At 35.6% G+C, this 20,618-nt stretch overlaps 1 protein-coding gene across 1 annotated transcript; it reads right to left on the bottom strand.

Moving 5' to 3' along the window:
• lman1 (lectin, mannose-binding, 1) lies at positions 1-19,727 on the bottom strand. The gene is made up of 13 exons (XM_087790640.1): positions 19,467-19,727; positions 17,080-17,234; positions 16,549-16,656; positions 12,899-12,960; positions 12,502-12,601; positions 12,261-12,384; positions 10,648-10,706; positions 10,380-10,512; positions 7,772-7,959; positions 6,295-6,365; positions 1,934-2,096; positions 457-581; positions 1-387 (listed from the first exon to the last, which is right to left on the bottom strand). The coding sequence occupies exons 1-13, from the start codon at positions 19,681-19,683 to the stop codon at positions 351-353; spliced, it is 1,542 nt and encodes a 513-aa protein (XP_087646766.1). The 5' UTR covers positions 19,684-19,727; the 3' UTR covers positions 1-350.
• Between the last annotated feature and the right edge of the window lie 891 nt (positions 19,728-20,618).

Below are 20,618 nucleotides of genomic sequence, written 5' to 3'. Positions count from 1 at the left end.
CAAACTCAAAAAAGTTCCATTTATTCAAACAATTTGACTCTTTTTAAAAACCAAAGCAGCCACACCTGCTTATGCGTCACGATCACTTCAGCTTTTTACTTCAATTCTTTTTTTGGGTTTTCTTACAAAAATTACACATTTGAAAACACAGGTTTGCTTGTTATGGCAGGCGCTGAAAATAGAATCGTACTAAAGAATACTGAACGGATCGTGTCGCCAAAAGATCGATCAACGGTTATTTCTAGTCAAATTTAGGTTTAATAACTTAAAATCTGCAAAAACTAATCAAGTAATTTATAACAAAATTAATATTTCCCCATTTTTACAAATATAATGTTTTGTTTCAAAAATCAAAAGAACTTCTTTGCTGCTGCTTCTTGTTGGCTCCTGTAAAAAAAAACAAAGACATGAGTTGAAGTTTCAAGTGGTGAATACTTGGACTGGAGTGTTTCTTACTTGTACATGATGTAGCACAAGAACAACACGGACTGAGAGATGATGAAGATGATGAAGTGAACCGTCGATAAACACGACGGCATCGGAGGCAGATCTGGACACTTTATTGCTTTTTCGGCAGGATTCTGATGGAGGACAGAGCAGATTGTGAGTCAGCTTGAGTCAATACGTGTGTGGATGGATGGATGGATAAGAGATGGATGGATGAATGAATGGATAAGAGAGGGATGGATGTATGGATGGATAAATAAATGGGTAGATTAATAGACACATCTATTCTTCCATTCTTTAATCCAAATATCCATCCATCTCTATTCATCTATTTATCCATCCATCCATCCATCCATCCATGTATCCATCCACACATTTATTCATCCATCCACTCATCTATCTATTCATCCACCCATGTATTCATCCATCTGTATATTGATTAATCAATTTCTCGATCCATCCATTTAACTATGTAAAAATCCATCCATCCATCCCTCTTACCCTCCAATAATCCATCCATTTAACCATCCAACCAACCACCTAACCATCCATCCATCCATTTCACCAGCTAACCATCCATCCATCTATTTAACCACCTAACCATCCAACATCCATCCATCTAAGCATCCAATAATCCATCCATCTAACCACCTAACCATCCATTTAACCATCCAACCAACCACCTAACCATCCATCCATCCATTTCACCAGCTAACCATCCATCCATCTATTTAACCACCTAACCATCCAACATCCATCCATCTAAGCATCCAATAATCCATCCATCTAACCACCTAACCATCCATTTAACCATCCAACCAACCACCTAACCATCCATCCATCCATTTCACCAGCTAACCATCCATCCATCTATTTAACCACCTAACCATCCAACCATCCATCCATCTAAGCATCCAATAATCCATCCATCTAACCACCTATCCACCCAACCATCCACCTAACCACCTAACCATCCATTTAACCATCCATTCATCCATCCATCCAACCACCTAACCATATAACCAACCAACCACCTAACCATCCATCCATCCATCTAACCACCCAGTCATTCATCCATCCATCTAACCACCCAACCATCCATCAATTTAACCACCTAACCATCCATCTAACCATCCAATAATCCATCCATCTAACCACCTAACCATCCATTAATTTAACCACCTAACCATCCATCCATCCAACCACCTAACCATCCATCCATCCATCCATCCAACCACCTAACCATACAATAATCAATCCATTTAACCACCTAAGCATACATCCATCTATCTAACCATCCAACAAACAAGAAGATGAAGAAATCTTGCTTGATAGAAGAAAAACAACATCTTGAAAGTCTCAAAACAGAAAAAGGAATGTGGAAGACTCAAAGATGGTTGTTCTTCAACTGTGTTGTTTAGAAAAGTAACACCTTAGAGTAAAAACATCTTAAATCAACATTCCTAGAGAACGGCATCAGACCTACCGCGGCGTTGCGCTCCACCAGATGCTCCACGCCTCTCTTGACGACGTGCAAATGTTCCTTGATGTCGTTGAAGTGCTGAATGCTCTCGTATGTTCCGGCGCCGCCGTTGTTGCCCTGCTGTTGGTTGGAGCCGATCTGCTTCACCGAGTCATGGAAGCTGTTCCTGCAGGAGCACATCATCACCATCATTCACTTTCGTCTTCACACCGTTGTCTCACTCTCATCGTGACCTTTGATGCCACTTCAATCTGGGGTTTTACCGACCCGAGGCAGCATGAAGGAAGCCCAGACTGGCTGACCCGAATGGGAACCAGCAACCCATGGGACCGAATAAAACATAAACCGAAACATTAAAAAATGAAAATCTCGACAGATTCCTGTAATCCGCTCCATGTTGCGTGTTATTCATCTCGGTAAATATTTTCCATGAGAAGAGTGTGTTGTGTCGTATCATCTATTCAAAGTAATAAAATTGTCCAAAATTAATCTCTTAATCCCTTATTCACCGGGGGCTCCGTATTCACAAAGTTAAACAAAAAAAATGACATGTGATAAAAAGAGGTCATGATTGCTGAATTAATCCCTTATAAAAACATGTTCTTACAACAGATTACAAGAATCCAAGGTCAAGAAACAGACAGAGACGCTTGACAGTAGCACTTGGCGAAGGTCTGGTTCTCAAGTCAACCCTTGTAATCGCGACGGTTGATTTAACTAGTTCAAAAGAATGATTGATTACTACAGTTGGAAGAAATACATCCGTCAACAATTACTGTTATATTTTAAATTACAAGTTATGTGATCGCAGATGTCAATTCATTAAACGCACAACAAAAAGGTTAGTTTTAAACTAGACACTAGTTGTTAAAAAAGAACACAACTAGGATCAGAAATGATTCAAAACCAACAATAATAAACCAGAAAAGTCCAGATGGAACTGACATCAGCGCAGAACCGGAATTTTTGTGACCAAAGAAAGAAATATTTGTGTAGGTTTAGAGTAACTTAGTTTTGATCCGTCAGTATAACATTGTGGCTTATTTTTTATTTTTCAATCATAACCGACTGGCTTAATTCTGTAAATTGTATCAGAATGAGTGTTTTTCTGTCAGTATTATTTTGGGGGCTAAATGTTATATTACAATATAATGAGCTGTGATCAGTCAGTGTTATTTTAAGGCTAGATTTTATCAATTGTAAGAGACAGAGCTGCGTTCCGTTAGTATTATTTTGTGGCGTAAATTTGCTAATTTTAGCAGAACTGAGATGCATTCCGTCAGTATAATTGTGTGGCTTATTTTTGTAATTATAATACATCTCATTTTTGTATCTTAATTCTGCATTATTTACATAGTGTCCTTCATTCGGTATTATTTTGGGGCTCAATGTAGTTGATTGTAATAGACTGAGCCGTGTTCTGTCAGTTTTACTTTGTGTCAGCTTTTTGTCAATTGTAGCAGAACCAAGTTTTCTCAGTCAGTAAAATTTGGGGCTTTTAGAATAATTTATAACAGACAGAGTTAAACAACGTCAGTGATATTTTGTGGCTAAATTTCATTATTTGTAACAGACCGAGGTTGTGTCCCGTCAGTATTATTTTGGGGCTAAATGTTGTCGATTACAGTAGACTGAGCTGTGTTCCGTCAGCTTTATTTTGTGGCAAAATCTTCACAATTGTAAGAGAATTGAGTTGCATTTGTCAGTATAATTTTGGGGCTTATTCATTTAAGTTGAACAGACGCAGTAACACTCGGTCACTGCGATATTGGGGCTTAATTTTGTCAATTAGAATAGATTGATCCGTCTTCTGTCAGTGTTATTTTGTGGCTAAATTCTGTAAGAGACCGAGTTACATTTTATTAGTATTATTTCTCTATTTTATTGTGTCTGCCTAAGTCTGCTTTAATTTTGGGTCAGATTAGATAGATAGAAGATTAGAGAAGTAGAATTAGATTAGAATTTTAGTTATTTTGCTGTTAAATAAACTCATTATAAGAAGAGATAAACAATGGATAGGTTTATTTTCTCTGCATCCTCATTCGTTAATTCCATATATTGCAATACGCACATTTAAATGATTTATATTTAGAATAAACTTTCTTTTAGTCATGTTTACTTGAGTTAAAGTACAGAACTCCAAACTATTTTAAATATCGCCCAAACAAGAGTCCCCTTTATCAATTATTTACCTTCCAAAGTTCAAAATATATTATCTCCACAGAGTTCATCTCAGTTGAACTTTCCAATCTGTTCCATTTTTGACATTTGAAGCAAGAAGCCAAATTTCCTCAAAGGAAAATCCGCGACTCTGACCCTTAATTGACGAAAACCCTTTCATATTAAAGTGTTCGAAGTCTTAACTTTCAATTTCAGATGGAGGGGAGCATAAATCGGATCATATTTCTCAGCAAAATGAAATCTCGGAAAGTTGATTACTTACATGGCGGGCAATAAGATTCCCTTATCTTAGAGTCATCTAAGACGATTATAAGAGGAAGAAGGAGACTTACTCGGGCAGGAATACGTGGGAAGGGAGCGAGCGAGGATTGTGACAAGAAATGATTAAGAGGGAAACCATGTTTGGCAAGTGTGCGACAGATGTATTTAAAGACTTCTAATCTGATAAGGAATAAAAATGGTGCTAAGATCTGACCTTTTCTTTGCTGGAGCACATGGCCTCAGTCTAAGCGGGCGGCTCGGGACGACAGATAAACAAAATCTAATTTGTTTCACAGAGAGAATAAAAAAAAAAATCTCCGTTCAGAAAGTAAGTGAGCATTTATTAAAGCCGAGTATCTAATCTTCATCTTCGACACGTGACCCATTTATGAGCCGAAAAACCCTCCTTGGATATTCAGCTAAAGTCGTGAGTGTGAAAGACGGGTCAGGATAAACCGGGCTCTTAATCTACAAAGTAAAACAGATCAGTCGCTCACATTAGCACATTAGCCGCCGCGGCCTTTTGTCAGGCTCCGACTTAGGTAGCGTGTCAATCAGCTCACAAGTCTTTGTACCAAATTATCTCGACATATCTTGTCTCATAATACGCCACCAACAAACATGGTCGTGACAGAAACACACTGGAGATACAGTCAGTCACGGTCAGACACGCTAGTGACTCTGGATCGACAATAAACTATTTTTTATTTACCATTTTCATTAATGCAAAAATCATTTGTGTGTCTGCGGTTGTATTTAGGGCATATAAACAGCTTGATTCTCTTACGATACACGAGTCTAGGAGATTAATGAAATCTTTAATATCTTGTAATATCTTGTAATTCTGATTAATTCTTGATGCAGATGGTGTTTAAAAATTAATACACAATCAAATGGTGGTGTTCGGCGAAAATGCGATTATTACATACGTTTATGTTATTCACAGTGTGATAACAATCCGACTTAATTCAGAACAAATGTAAAGTATAGATTATTTCGCTGATATTATCAGTCGTTAACATTTAGACATTAAATGACTCCTTCAAACCAATATTATTGACGTCTATTTACAAAGGTACAAACATAAACGATTTAATCACTCAATTGATATCTTTGTTAAAAAATAAGAGATTAATGTTAATTGATAAATCAAACTGGGTTTTTTTTAACTACACCTCGCCTGTGACTCTTGTATGAGTAAATGCATTTTAGATGTTTCCTCATTATAACACACACTGTACAGACATATATACAGTATGTATATATATATATATTTATATATATAAAATATTTATTTACATTATTAAGGAAATCTTACAATTAAATAACACATACTGCAACATGTAATTCCCTTGTGACTTAAAAAAATAATGTGTATTTTTTAAGGCAACTTATACAGTTTACATGTACTGTATATATTATGGAGCTCTCTATATATACACACATGTATATATATATTTTAAATAAACAGTATATTCATGTAATTCCGCACAAGTATAACATAATTTTAAAAATATATATAGATATTATATAGAATAAATAATAATAATAATAATAATAATAATAAAGCATGACTATGACTATTTCATTCTCGGCTCTTATCAGCTGTCAAACTAAATGATGTTCACCATAATGATTTAATTACGGTGACACGGCAGGATCAAAGTCTGACAGATATTATCTCATGTTGTTGTCAGATCTTCAGCATATGTGAACAAACATGCGTGTGACTGTGGCTGCTGCTGGATTATCATCCTGGCCGACACCTGCGAAGCTTCCACTGCTGCCTCCTGAGATTAAATATGAGTTCAGGGATTTATACGATTCCGGATTTCCCTTGTTTTTCCAGATAAAGCGGCGGCGATGCAAAAACAAGAGCTGCGTTTTTGAAAGAATGTTTCAACAACAGCAGGGTCACTCACCTCAGAACATCCAGATTTCGAAGAACTTCTTGCTGGTTGGTGATGATGGTGCTCAACTGCTGATTGTCCAGCTGGAAAACAAAGGAACGAGTTGGTACAGGGAGATTATATGTTCTGTGGAGACACATTATATTCCAAGACTATAATGGGGGGCCAAAAAATGACAAAGAAAAGAAGGTTTAACTTGAAGGTAAACCTTATCAAGGGCTTGTTCCTAGTGTCTGAATTGTGTTACTGCAATGTTTATAAATTCTTGGTCACTGGCATCATCCTTAGAATAACAGTTAGAAAGTGTTACATGAGTATATTATAGATAGACTTTAATAATCCCTGGAGATCTCCTTCGGGAAATTAAATTTCCAGTTCACAGCAGATGATAGAAAGTACACAAGTTTCGTAAAAGCAGGAACAAGAACAAAGTGCAAATAAAAAGAACAAAGGGCAAACATAAAGAGCATAGATCAAAGGGGGAAAACACCAAGATATCAAAAGGATACAAAGATTAACATAGAATAACATCATCCATTTACTGTGCTTCTGCCTCCAAACTCAAATTGAACCAATCACTATAAAAAAAATGCATACATCTTAGAATATTGGAGAAAATAGTATGTTTTAACTTAATTATGTATTGTTTCCTAAATATTAGTTAGTTAAACATGTTAATACACCCTAGTCTGGAAAAGCGCTCTATAAATATAATTGACTTACTATATTAAGAGTAAAACAAAATATTACGTAAAACGGTTATTTTAGATATACTGAGCTGTGTTCTAACCAGTGTTATTTTGTGGCTTAAATTTGTCAGTTGTAGCAGACAAAGTTCTGATGCGCAAGTAAAATGAAGGGGCTTGTTTTAAAAAAAAAAATTATAACAGAGTGAGTAACATTTTGTCAGTATTATTTTGTGGCCAAGTAACTTAAATTGTAGCAGACTGACTTGTGTCCCGTCAATGTGTTTTTTAATACAATAGACAGAGTTGAGTTCTGTCAGTATTATTTAGGGGTTTAGTTGTCTGTTCCTATGACGGCGTGAATGAAGAGTTCCGCCAAGTGAGTTCCAATGACTATATTTGAAAAAAACAACAACTAATATTTGCTCTTTATAGTGAAATAAGTAATAAATAATATTAGAAATATATTTTTAGCCATCAGAAAATTGTCAATTGTTAAATAGTTTCACTCTACGTGACTATGTTAGGGCCTCGTAAATATGGCCGCATGTCTTTCTAGTCAGATCCAGTTCAAAAGTGACAAAACAGTTAGAAAATTAGATCATGGGTTATTGACAGGTCCTGGTAAAATATAATATAAATACAAGGATATAATCCTTACTACCCCAGCTTGTCATAACACAGAATTCAACCAGTTTCCGTCCATCTTTGGATTAATTTCAGTTTATATAATTATCATAACTGTCTACGAAACGTGAATCCAACACAGCCATGACTTGTGAATGACTTGTGCGAGTTCTCACCTGACCGGATGCTACGTTGGATCCCTTCTTGCCGATTTCATCCGTGATCACAGACACGTATCTCCGCTGCTCGTCCAGGATCATGGCGAGCTGGCGGTTCAGCTGTTTGATCTCCAGATGGATGCGGTTCTGTCCCTCAAAGACCTGACGGATCTCTCGGTCATTTACGCTTTCATACAAGTCCTCGACTAAAAAAAATGAAAGAAGTTAAATGGTTAACTAAACAGACTAGATTGGATTAGATATACTTTATTAACCATCACAGCATAAAACAGGCCACCACAGACTGATAGAACGTGAATTTCCTACAGAAGTTAAATGATCGGAGCCTCCTCATAAAGTACACTACTCTGAACTTTCTTATATACATGGTCTGTGTTGCAGGACCAGTTTACTGTCCAGCCACACACCAGGGTACTTATAGTTGTCAACTATCTCCACCTCGTCGCCTCTGATGGACACTGGACATGGCTTTATCTGATGGACCTCTGAAAGACCAACTCTTTGGTCTTTGAGGTGTTCAGCTGCAAGTGGTTCCTCTCACTCCAGTCCACAAAGTCAAGTATCAAGACTCCTGTACTTGTCCTTCCCGATGCATCCAACAACAGCAGTGTCGTCAGCAACTTCTGGACGAAAGGAGAGGAGAGGGGCCAGTACTGTCCCCTGAGGTACTCCTGTACTGCAGACCACAGAGTCAAACGTGATGTTCTTCAGCCTGACGTACTGTGGTCGATCAGTGAGATAGTCCCAGATCCAGGAGACCAGGCCGAGGTCCACATGCATCTGTGTCAGTTTGTCCTGGAGCAGAGTGGGCTGGATGGCGTTAAGGGCACTAGAAAAGTCCAGGAACAGGATCTTCACTGAGCCGTTTCCTTTATCCAGGTTGGAGTAGGTCCGATGCAGGGGATGAAGAATGGCATCTTCCACACCAACTATGGACCGGTAGCCTGAGATGTTTGAGGACCAGCCACTAGAGTGTCTTCATCAGCTGTAAAGTCAGTACCACCAGCCTGTCATCGTTCAGATCGCCGGCTCTCTTTCGGGACTGGAACGATACAGGAAGTCTTCCACAGGGCTGGTAGTTTCCCCAGCCGTAGGCTGAGGTTGAAGATATGCTGGAGCAGCTCAGCCAGTTCAGCAGCGCAGGTCTTTAGCAGTCGAGCAGACACCTTGTCAGGACCAGCAGCCTTGCCTTGGACGAATCCTCCGAAGTACATCGCTGACCTGGAGTGAGGTGAAGCTGGGAAGTGGTTGTGTGGAGCTGAGGAGGGCACAAGAAGGTTGGGCGGGTCCTGAAGCTGGCAGCAGTGAGGGTGAGGTGGACTTCTCAAACCTTTTGAAAAGATTGTTTAGACCGTTTGCCTCCTCCACCATGTCCACTGCAGTCAGAGAGGACTTGGTCTTGTGTCCAGTGATGGTTTTAACACCATCCCAGACCTCTCTTATTTGTTCCCAATTCAGCTTCTCCTCCAACCTCCTCCTGTAGGTGTCCTTTGCCTCCTTCAAGCATCGCTTCACCTCCTGCTGTGCTGACCTCATGGCGTCCCCGTCTCTGCTCCTGAAGCCACCTTCTTCCATCCTTGACCTCCTTTGTTACCCACGGTTTATCATTAGGGTAACAGCGGACAGTCTTAGCAGGAGCGACAATGTCTAAGCAGAAATTTAAATAATCCGTTAGACAGTTTGTCTGTCCCTCGATGTCCTCACCATGAGACTTCAGCTGCACATCCCGGTCTGTGGTGTCAAAGCAGTCTCTCCACAGCTGGTGTCCACTTCATGATTGTCCAAGTGGTCAAAATTCTATCTCTGCCCCAGAGGAGTGTACAGTGACCGTAGATGGGAAGTCTGATCATAACCTGGTCCAAGTGGAAGAAGAGGTTTGAAAGTTGAAAGTTCGAAAGTAGGCAGTGTAGAGTCCAGGTTGGCATGATTAAAATCCCCAGAGACGATGATAAAAGCGTCACGGTGTCAACACGGTAAGACCTTCTTACAGTAATGTGTCCCGGGCTGCACCAGCGTTTATTCACATTCATGATGAGACCTCCTCCTCGCAAATTCCCACAAGCGTTTGTGTCTCTGTCGGCTCTAACGACGGCGAAGCCCGGAAGGTCCACGTTAGCGTCCGGAGTCAGTTGAGTGAGCCTCGTCTCCGTGAAGATCAACAAGCTGCTCCCTCGGGAGATCCCCCGGTTGTTGAGGGCAGACAGCTCTTCGATCCCGTTTGTCAACAAATTGACATTCCCCATCGTGATCGTGGGGATCGATGGTTTGAGACGTCTCCGATTGTCTGTTAGCTTAGCCTTTAGCTTCTTACCGGCTCTACATCCACAATAGCGATGCAGAGGTTCTGTCGGGAGATTATGATCATCTTGACTTCAGTGATACCAGATCCTCTCTTGAGTAAAAAAGACGAGTTTCTTTATGTTTAAAAGTATCCATTGAATAAATTAATAATTTAAAACCAGAAAGTAAAAGATCGTTGCCGTTCTCATACGGCTGCTTTGTTCCTTTTCTTTAAATAAAGATTAAATAAAACCTAGACAGAGAACTAAAGCCGTCTGGCTTGTGCTAAACACTTTTGATCATTGTGGATATTTGGAACACTAACTTGGCTGTCCTTGGACGTCTGGGTGCTCCTTCTGGAACTCCTCTTTCTTTTTGTCCAGCTCTTGCTGAAAGTTCTGAAATTCCTCCTGGTACTTGTCCTTCTCTTCTTTAGGAATCACAGACTCAGGTGGAGGCTTCAACAGGACAGACAAAAAAAAAAAAAACACTCAATAGATGCCAAACACTGTGTTTTGTGCTCACATGCACACGCGCAGAAACACAAATGTTGACTGAACACACTGAATTAGAAACTAGTTATGTGCAGTTACCAGTTGTTGGCCCGGTTCTGAGAGTCTGAACAGCAGGAAGGAAAGGACATCATGGTCATCTAAGAGAGAAAAGATTTTCTTTGTAAGTAAAAACTCCCAGGAGAGGAACTTTTCAACATGGATTTTTTAAACATTGATGTATGATACAGAAACAATCCTCAAAACAACTCAATAAAGGACTCAAAACAAGACATATAAGGACTTTGACTGCAATAATAATTATATAATAGGGTTGTATGAATGACAAGACCTCAAGAATGCTTCTTTACCATCATTTAATTGCCATTATAAATAAATATTATATTTGTACCGGAATGGTTTATATACAACTGGACATAAAACATGTTATTATTTTTATGCAAAGTTCAAATACATCAACCATGCCAGCAATTTTAATGAATATTGATAATAAGACAAGGAACACATTTGTACAATAAAGTAATTTGATTTTTTGTAAAGTTCTGTATTTATTTAGGAATGTTTCTGATGCTTAAACATCAACTTCTGTTCAAAAAACATGATATAAATAATTAAACATCAGTTAAAATCAGTGACAGAATGTGCTTCTATTTATTTAAGTTCCAGTGTGAAGGTTTTCTTTTTAACCTTTTTTTTTAACCTGTTTAATATGTGAATAATTGACACAGACTGGCCTTTAGATAAGCTAAAATGGAAAAAGTGTGGCCAGGAAAGAAAAGTTCAGTGCAGGTCATCATAATGCTGAATCAGCAGGAGTCCCAGGCTGACTCCTGGTGCTATACAAACGTATGTCGTCACTAGCATACTGTTGTTAGACATTTTGTTTGGCGTAAGGAGTATGAAGCATTTATTTATTTATCGTTTTATATATATATATAAAATTGAGAAATGAATGCGTAATGTGTTCCTTGAAAAGTTAAATTAGTTTATATTGAATAATTTAATTTAATCATTTCTAGGTAAAAGGTGGCATTTGTATTTTGTTTTTTTTACATAATTTAATTAAAATAATCAAATATTTTCTAAATTAATTATTTCACACAAAGTTAGTCCAATTATTCAAAAATAAATTAATTCAATAGATTTTTTTCAAGTTAGTAGCCTTTTAAGATCTTCCTCTCTCTTTGCGCTTGATGGATCTACTGACTCTTTCAAGAAACATCTTAAGACGTTTCTATTTGTTCAGGCTTTTCCTTGATTTTCTGGAACTCCTGTGTTGTTCTCAGTGTTATCTTGATCTTTAAAATATATTTTATTGAATTTTGTTTTGATTATTTAAGCGCTTTGTGACCCTGGTCTGGAAAAGCGCTATATAAATACAAATTACTTACTTACTTTTAAATCTAATATTGTTTAGTGGCACTGTCATACCAACACTTTACAATTTAATTTAAATTGATATCAAATAAAAATGATTACATTTATAAATAAACATTTTGGTTCATTGGAATATCAAACCATGTGTAGAAAAAAAAATCAATTTATTTTAATGTTTCTTTTATTCAATTATTTAAAATATATATAGATACATTTAAAAATCAATTATTTAAAAAAACGAAAACAATAAAAATTCCACCTTTTTAAACATAATTATTATTGAATCACATGATAAAAAACAAATTCAACATTTATACCTGCCAATCCTCCGGTGGCAGCAGAAATACCAAAGAACGCCTCTTTAGGAATGACCATGTTGTCGACCTTCACGCAGAATTCATAGTCGTCTCTGTCTGGAGTGAAACCGTTGTTGATCATGACCTGAGTGGGGGAAAAAAAAAAACACAACTGCTCTGAGGAAATCACAGATAAACCTGGACAGAATAACGATGAATCAAATTTTTAGCATCAACAATAGGAGATGCTGCGTTCATGTACCGTCAGGGTCTTTTGGTAGTACGTTATTTTGGCTCTGACGGGATACGGCTTGTTACGAAAGTCTCGTAAACACGTGCCCAGAGCTTGTGTGCTGCCGTCGCTGCGGACAAAAACAAAATCTCATTATAACTTTGTACGATATGCACGTGGATATAGAAGAACAAAGATCCGAAATGAACAACAGCAAACACCAGTTGTGTTATGGCTAAAATGCTTGGATAACCATCGGGAAGTCAAAGACAAACAGGAAAATAAAAGTTACTCAAAGCTTTCTCTGGCCCCGGGGAGATTAGCAAAGATAGAGGATTATTTACTGTCAAGCAAATATAATCATATTTCCTAATCTTCTTTAAGTTAGGAAAGACGTCAGCACGAAGCAGAAGAAATGTTTACTTACTTTTGGTGGTCATAAACAAGGTTGCCATTGTTTCCCACAACAATTATAGAAGGGTTATTTTTCTGAAAGAAGATCAGGGGAAAAAAAAGAACATTAATCCAGCGGGATTTGTCTTTTGGTAATCTTTTTACAAATACTTGTATCCCACTGATACAACCGGACAACAACGTCATGCTCTTTTTGGTCATCTGGTGTTTGGGTGTTTTAAATACGGTCAATTAGTAGAAAAGTGTGAATTTAAAATATGTATAGTCGTCTCTGCCAAATGTATAGTCCAGCTCCAGGTGTCATTTTTGTCTCAAACTGACCATATTTGGAAATATTCTCCTCTTTTGTCGTGATCAATTTTGGGGGGCAAGTATATTATCATGCATTATTTACTAAAAACAAACAATAAATCATTTTATTGTACGACTAATATAACTTTTAATATGATCAACATTTAATCATCTTTCCTGTGGACAACACCTACATTTTATGATGAAATAAGAATCATTTATATTTAATTTAAAATGTATAAATCATTTTTTTAATTTAACTATTTCGAAGTGAAAACATGGTTGGTATTTCCACGTTAGCCAAGCAGCTTCTTTCCCCGTTTTCAAAACGGTTTAATCTTTTGCACAAAAGCGTTTGTGTTTTTGTCCTTCTTTGGTTTTCATTTCCAACAGCGTCAACACAAACCTTGCTGTGGCTCAGGTTGTATTTCCCGCCCCCTCTCACTCGCCTCTCACTTAAAACCTTAGCTTCTTCTTCCTTTGTTTCAGGTTGCAACAATGACTTGGAAGATCCACAAGATCGCCACCTACTGGATCATTAGCTGTTTTTTTTTTTTTGTTTTTTTTTTGGTAAATGACATTTTATTACCTTGCAATGTTAATCAAAAGATCATTCAGGCCTTCTCTCCTGAAGCACCTAAACACGTCTCATTATCCTCACACAGACTTGGAAGAGCCAGAACTCACTATCCTCGCACAGAGTTAGAAAAGACAACGTCTCCCTCTCATCATAAAGTCATGGAACAGCAATTTATTAACATAAAAGCCTGTGAGACTTGAAGAAACGACTCAACTTTTGCTGCCGATCTTCATACACGAGACGACGCATTCAAGGGTGTGGAAAGAAACAAGAGAACACACTATAACTCAACAGTTTTTACTGCAATAATCTAAGTCAATTATAACAAAAATGGGCTTTCTAACCATCACACGTCCACAAACACTGGCATTTTACAGATAGAACTTAGAGAGGGTCCACTTTATAAAGGTTTTGCCAAAGTCCACTAAGAGCTTCTCACGAAACTAGTGATTTTTGGCCAAGAAATGTATGTTCATGTTGATTCAGTGAGTTGTCCAAAAAGGCACACTTAAAAAGATCCAAAAACCTCCATGCTGCTCGTCTGTAATGTAGCTTTTGTCGTCACACCTGGACAAGAGGAAATGTTCTGGAAAAACTTAAATAAGTCTTTATTTTAGTATCGTTTTTGGTAGAAGTTTGAAGAACAAAATGCTGAACATCCTCAGGAACGCTACAGACGATGAGCGTGGAGGTTTTTTTTGCTTGTATCTCCAAGAAGATACAGATTACTCTGAAAATAGAGTAGAAAATGAGTAAAAGCTTGTTTTTTGCGTGAACTATTACTTTAAGAACGTGTCTGGAGAAACAACAGTATCTCAGCACTCCTTCCTCGACGAACCCTTAGGCCCTGAGAATGACAGTTTTTTTATTTATTATTTTTATTATTTTTTAACAAGCCAAATCTAATTTAAATTAGTGTTTACATTTGCCAGCGTAATGACTCCCAGCGGTAGCTTCAGGTCTGCGTTAGGAAAAAAAACCAAACAAACTGAGCAAAGCATAATTAAGCGAAGACACACAAGACCAACAGCCAGGAGTGGCCCATTCAAAAGTCTTATATTAGTTTAATATTCACTTATTTAGAAACAAATATGAAACCTGCACTTATTAACCATTTTATTTTTCCGTTTAGAGGCTGTTCACACTTAAATATATCATGTAAAATCACCGGACATCTGTTGGATTTCAGCATTGATTATTGGTGATTATATTAAATTCATCATTATATTGTTAGGCGTCCTTCAACAACTCAATGACGTGGAATCTTATCCCGGAGTCAAGGGGTTACATCATGACTCTTCTTTATAACACATTTACATTTAATGGCTTCTAACGTCCGTTACATTCATTTCAAGCAAAATAATTATATTGATAATAAAAATAAACTACACGTTTGAACTGAATACATAATACTACATAGTATTACAAAAAATACTTTTTCTGACTTTTGTGTAATAATGATGTTATAATAGCATTTTAAAGTTTAACGAATGTGTAGATTTAAGTGTGTCTTTATAAATGTGTGACTCTATTGTATCATCAGTGTGTGTTTGTACAAAACTGTCTTTTCATTGAAATATTAACATTAGAAAATTATTTTAAGCCTTTTTTTCTGGAGACATAATCTTGTTTAAAATAATAACTCCCACTCTGCTGTGATTGGTCAAACGTGGAGGTTTGTCACCACGCATCATCAATCCTGGAAGTCTCCACCTCCAATGGACTCGTTGTATAGCCACTCTCGTAACCTCTCGTTCGCCCAAATTTCAGAGCAACTTTATAAAGTAATAAGTTGAAAACATGGTCATGATGAGGAACTTACTGCATCTTGGAGAGGAAGACTTCAACATTTACTGTTTGGAACTATGCTTTTTTGCCTCCAAAAATAATTTTTCGCCCGCTTAGGTTAGCTACACAACACATATTTTCAGGAAATTATTGAAAAGTACCCGATAAACACAAATTTTGGTGATGTTCTGGAGATCGATCTGGATTTAAAGCAGTTTTGAAGAAATTTACATTTAGATTTAATGGCTGCTAACGTCTGTTACATTCATTTCAAGCAAAATAATTATAGTCATTATAAAAATACACTTTTATCTAATCTAATCTTATAACAATAGTATTAAAAAATGACTTTTTGTGACGATACTATAATAATTATGTTATAATGGCATTTTTAATTTTAACTAATGTGTTGATAGAAGTTTGTCTTTAATAGATGTCGTGACTCTATTGTATCATCAGTGTGTGTTTGTACAAAACTCTCTTTTCATTGAAATATTGACATTAGAAAATGATCTTAAGCTCCGCCCACTGAAAACACTGTTATTTTCTATTTACCATAACCACACCCACCCTGCTGTGATTGGTCAAACAGTGAGCTTTGTTTATCAACCCTGTTGTATAAACAGGAGTGAAGCCATTATTACGTCATAATGGACTCTCGTAACCTCTCGTTCGCCCAGATTTCAGAGCAACTTTATAAAGTAATAAGTTGAAAACATGGTCGTGATGAGGGACTTACTGCGTCTTGGAGAAGAAGATTTCAACTTTTGTGACAACAACATACGAGTCAGGAGAGTTGGGTTTTTATTCCCATCAGCCATTTTCAAATATGTCCATTAACAAAAAATTAGAACAAATTTTAATACAAATAATTGTTATTTTGAGGTTCAATTTTCACTTCTTCCAGGACATTAAAATGATCATAGTTGGAACCATCTACCAGCAACATGTTTTCATTTTAACATTTTCAAGATATAATGCCATAACAGACAGTCGAGACTTACTTTCCCATCGTTGTCGAAGGAGTCGAAGAAGATTCCTAAACCGTTCCATTTGTCCGCGGCGCCGTAGACTGGACCTTCCAGACCCTGTTCAACCGTGAACCACACAGCCTGCAGAGACAGATGCGTTTCAGCCCATTTTGTTACGTAATCGATCACCGACTGTTTGTTCCTTTGTCAATATCCACGTCTTATCTATACCTTGATAGAGTTAAGCAAGTCCCTGGTTACTGTTTAGCCTTATCTAATCCAGTAAATAGTACACAATGATTATATATTATCATTTTTCTGTATGTGTGGAAGCCTCCTTTTATTTGACACATTTGACTTCTAAATTAATCAATATTATTTAGCATGGTAGAACAAGTAAATAGTCAACATAAATTGAGATAAAACTGTAATAATTATGAGTTATTTTGAGGCACAACTTCTAATCTGGAGATATTTTAGGTTGTACTGTGCAGGAAGCAAATCACTTGAATTTTAAAAACTATATAACTATATATTGTATAGAACAATACGAGCATTTCTTACCAATCCATCCGCTCCCATTCTTCCTCTCCCAGATACCCGGAACGTGACCTCGGCCTCCCAGTTTTCAAATGTGACTTTGTTCTTGGTCCACACCGAACCCCTCTGACTCCTGAGGGATGGCGTGATCCGGACTTGGTCTGCGCTGGGGATTGCATCTGAGAGAGAGAAAGGTAAGAAGAGTTGAGGTGAAGTTAAAACAGTTGATCCATTGTCTGGGATAGAAAGACTAATGTCTCTGATGTAAAACATCACATTTTTAAAGCATTACTTTTACAATAAATTTGCAGCTATGACTATGTCAAAAAATGCGACAATTAACAGAATATTAAATAAAATAATATATATTTATAATAAAAAAAATCACATAAAAAAATGAACTGCAACTGTGACTATATCACAAAATGTAACAATTAATAGAATATTAAATTAAATTATGTATATTTATTTAAAAAAAAAACTGTTTAAAAAAGAAACTGCAACTAACATATTTCAAAAAATGTAACAATTAACAGAATATTAAATAAAATAAATATTTATATTAAAAAAACAGTTAAAAAAACTGCAACTATGATTATGTCAAAAAATGTAACAATTAACAGAATATTAAATAAAATAATATATATTTATAATTAAACAGTTAAAAAAACTGCAACTATGACTATGTCAAAAAATGCCACAATTAACAGAATATTAAATAAAATAATATATTTTTGTAATAATAAAAAAAAGTTAAAAAAAGAAACTGCAACTTGCGTATTTCAAAAAATGTATCGATTAACAGAATGTTAAATAAAATAATATATATGCATAGTAAAAAACGGTTCAAAAAATAAACTGCAACTAAAACTTAATAGAATATTAAATTATTTATATTTATTTAAAAAAAAACTGTTTAAAAAAGAAACTGCAACTAACATATTTCAAAAAATGTAACAATTAACAGAATATTAAATAAAATAAATATTTATATTAAAAAAACAGTTTAAAAAACTGCAACTATGATTATGTCAAAAAATGTAACAATTAACAGAGTATTAAATAAAATAATATATATTTATAATTAAACAGTTAAAAAAAACTGCAACTATGACTATGTCAAAAAATGCCACAATTAACAGAATATTAAATAAAATAATATATTTTTGTAATAATAAAAAAAAGTTAAAAAAAGAAACTGCAACTTGCGTATTTCAAAAAATGTATCGATTAACAGAATGTTAAATAAAATAATATATATGCATAGTAAAAAACGGTTCAAAAAATAAACTGCAACTAAAACTATGTCACAAAATGTATCGATTAACCGAATATTAAATAAAATAATACATTTGATAACAACTTAAATACATATAATAAACCATAAAAATATTTAGAATTATAAAAAATGTGGGTTTTTATTTTGAAAATGACAACCTTTGAGTATTTATATTTTTTATATTACTTTTGACAAAACCAATTTCATCAGGTTTAAAAAATATATCAGATTATAACAGTTTATAATAAAATGTACACTCAATATATTATATTTTACTGTCCAACATTATAAAAAAAAAACGGATTTTATCCTGACATGTAAAAAAAAGTGTCTCGAAACTATATATTATATATTAATTTAAAGTATTTAGTGAAGCCCGAGTTAAAAAAGTTTAAAAAAGAAACTGTAAAAAAAAAAAGTATAAATTAACGGAATATTAAATAAAATAAATATTTATATTAAAAAAAACAGTTTAAAAAACTGCAACTATGATTATGTCAAAAAATGTAACAATTAACAGAGTATTAAATAAAATAATATATATTTATAATAAAAAACCATCCAAAAAATAAACTGCAACTAAAGCTATGTTACAAAATCTAACGATTAACAGAATATTAAATATAATAATACATTTGATAACAACTTAAATAAATATAATAAAACATAACAATATTTAGAATTATAAAAACAATTTTGAAAATGACAAAAACCTTTGAGTATTTATATATATTTTTTTATAGGTCATCAGGTTTTAAAAAAATCAGATTATAACAGTCCATAATAAAATGTACACTTTGATTTCTTCTCAATAAATCATATTTTACTGTCCAACATCATAAAAAAAAAACAGATTTAAATGCTGACATGTTAAGAAAAAGTGTCTCTTAAAGATACATTATATATTAAATATAAAGTATTTAGTGAAGCCTGAGTGATGCAAGAATCAAAGGAGGAAAGTTCAACACTGATGTCGTGACGATGATCGACAGACTTTTGACACGTTTATGTTTCTTCACAGAACAACATTGATGATGATGATGATGATGATGATGATGATGATGATGATGATGTTTATGATGTGCATGTTGATGTTTATGATGTGCATGTTGACAGCTGGACTCAAACTTACTGCCGGTGTGGATCCAGAACGGAATCCCTCCGTCGCTCTGGGACAAGTGCGGTCCCTTGAAGCTGTACTTGTACTCGAAGCGCCGGTGAACCGGAGCCTCGGTACCGGGCGAGTCCGCGTCCTCGGCGAGGCTGCAGCGCCACAGGACGGCGGAGAGGAGGGAGAAGAGCAGCAACACGGAGGCTCTGGCCGGTCGCTGTGCTCTGGACGCCGCCATGTTTTTCCAGGATCACTGCTGACGTAGCGCTGCGGCCGCCATGAGCATGACGGGAGCGCGGAAGGGCCAACAGGGCGCTTTGTGATTGGTCGAGAGGAAAACGTGACGTCATTTTGGCAAAGTAAGTAAGTAAATAAGTAAATAAGTAATTATTTTTCACTACCATTATTATATTTACGTTTAAAAAAAGAAGTTACTCCAAGTCAAGAATCTTTTTTTCCTTTTTTTTTGAGTTGTGCACAATGATGAGTGTGCACAACTGGAGCGTGACGTCATTTAGGCAAAACTAATTATTTTTACTATCATTATTATATTTACGGTTAAAAAAAATAGGAAAAAAAGAAGCTTGACTTGGAGTAACTCAAGCTTCTTTTTTCCTTTTTTTTTTAAACGTAAATATAATAATGATGATTGTGCACAACTGGAGCGTGACGTCATTTAGGCAAAACTAATTAATTATAATAAATAATATAATAATTATATTTACGTTTTTTTTAAAAAAGGAAAAAAACAAGCTTGACTTCCAAGCCAAGTCCAAGCTTTTTTTCCCCTTTTTTTTTAAACGTAAATATAATAATGATAGTAAAATAATTGAGGAACAAAAGAATAACTTACATCGAACACAATATTAAAATAAATAAAATAATACGTTTTTTTGAACGATCATTTATTTTCAATATAATTTTCATTAAGGAAAGGAAACAACCGTTTATTATTATTATTATTATTATTTTTATTACTCATTCATTCATTCATTGTCTACCGCTTTTTATCCCGGGGTCGGCTTCACGGGGAGACTATCCCAGTATCATCGGGCGAGAGGCAGGGGACACTCTGGACAGGACGCCAGTTTGTCGCAGGGCACACAAAGACAGACAACCATTCACACACACACTCTGTCATACCTAAGGACAATTTCCCAAAGTTCTCAATCA

The sequence above is a fragment of the Callionymus lyra genome, chromosome 5, assembly GCF_982586985.1.
Source record: "Callionymus lyra chromosome 5, fCalLyr1.hap1.1, whole genome shotgun sequence".
Taxonomy (NCBI): domain Eukaryota; kingdom Metazoa; phylum Chordata; class Actinopteri; order Syngnathiformes; family Callionymidae; genus Callionymus; species Callionymus lyra.
This window is presented reverse-complemented; position numbering and strand designations above follow the sequence as displayed.

Excerpts from the sequence above, each read along its gene's own strand:
- lman1 (XM_087790640.1), bottom strand. The coding sequence starts at position 19,683 with ATGGCGGCGTCCAGAGCACAGCGACCGGCCAGAGCCTCCGTGTTGCTG. Across the intron at positions 582-1,933 it reads TGGTGGAGCGCAACGCCGCG|AATCCTGCCGAAAAAGCAAT; the intron begins GTAGGTCTGATG and ends GTCCTCCATCAG. Across the intron at positions 388-456 it reads TTGTGCTACATCATGTACAA|GAGCCAACAAGAAGCAGCAG; the intron begins GTAAGAAACACT and ends TTTTTTTTACAG.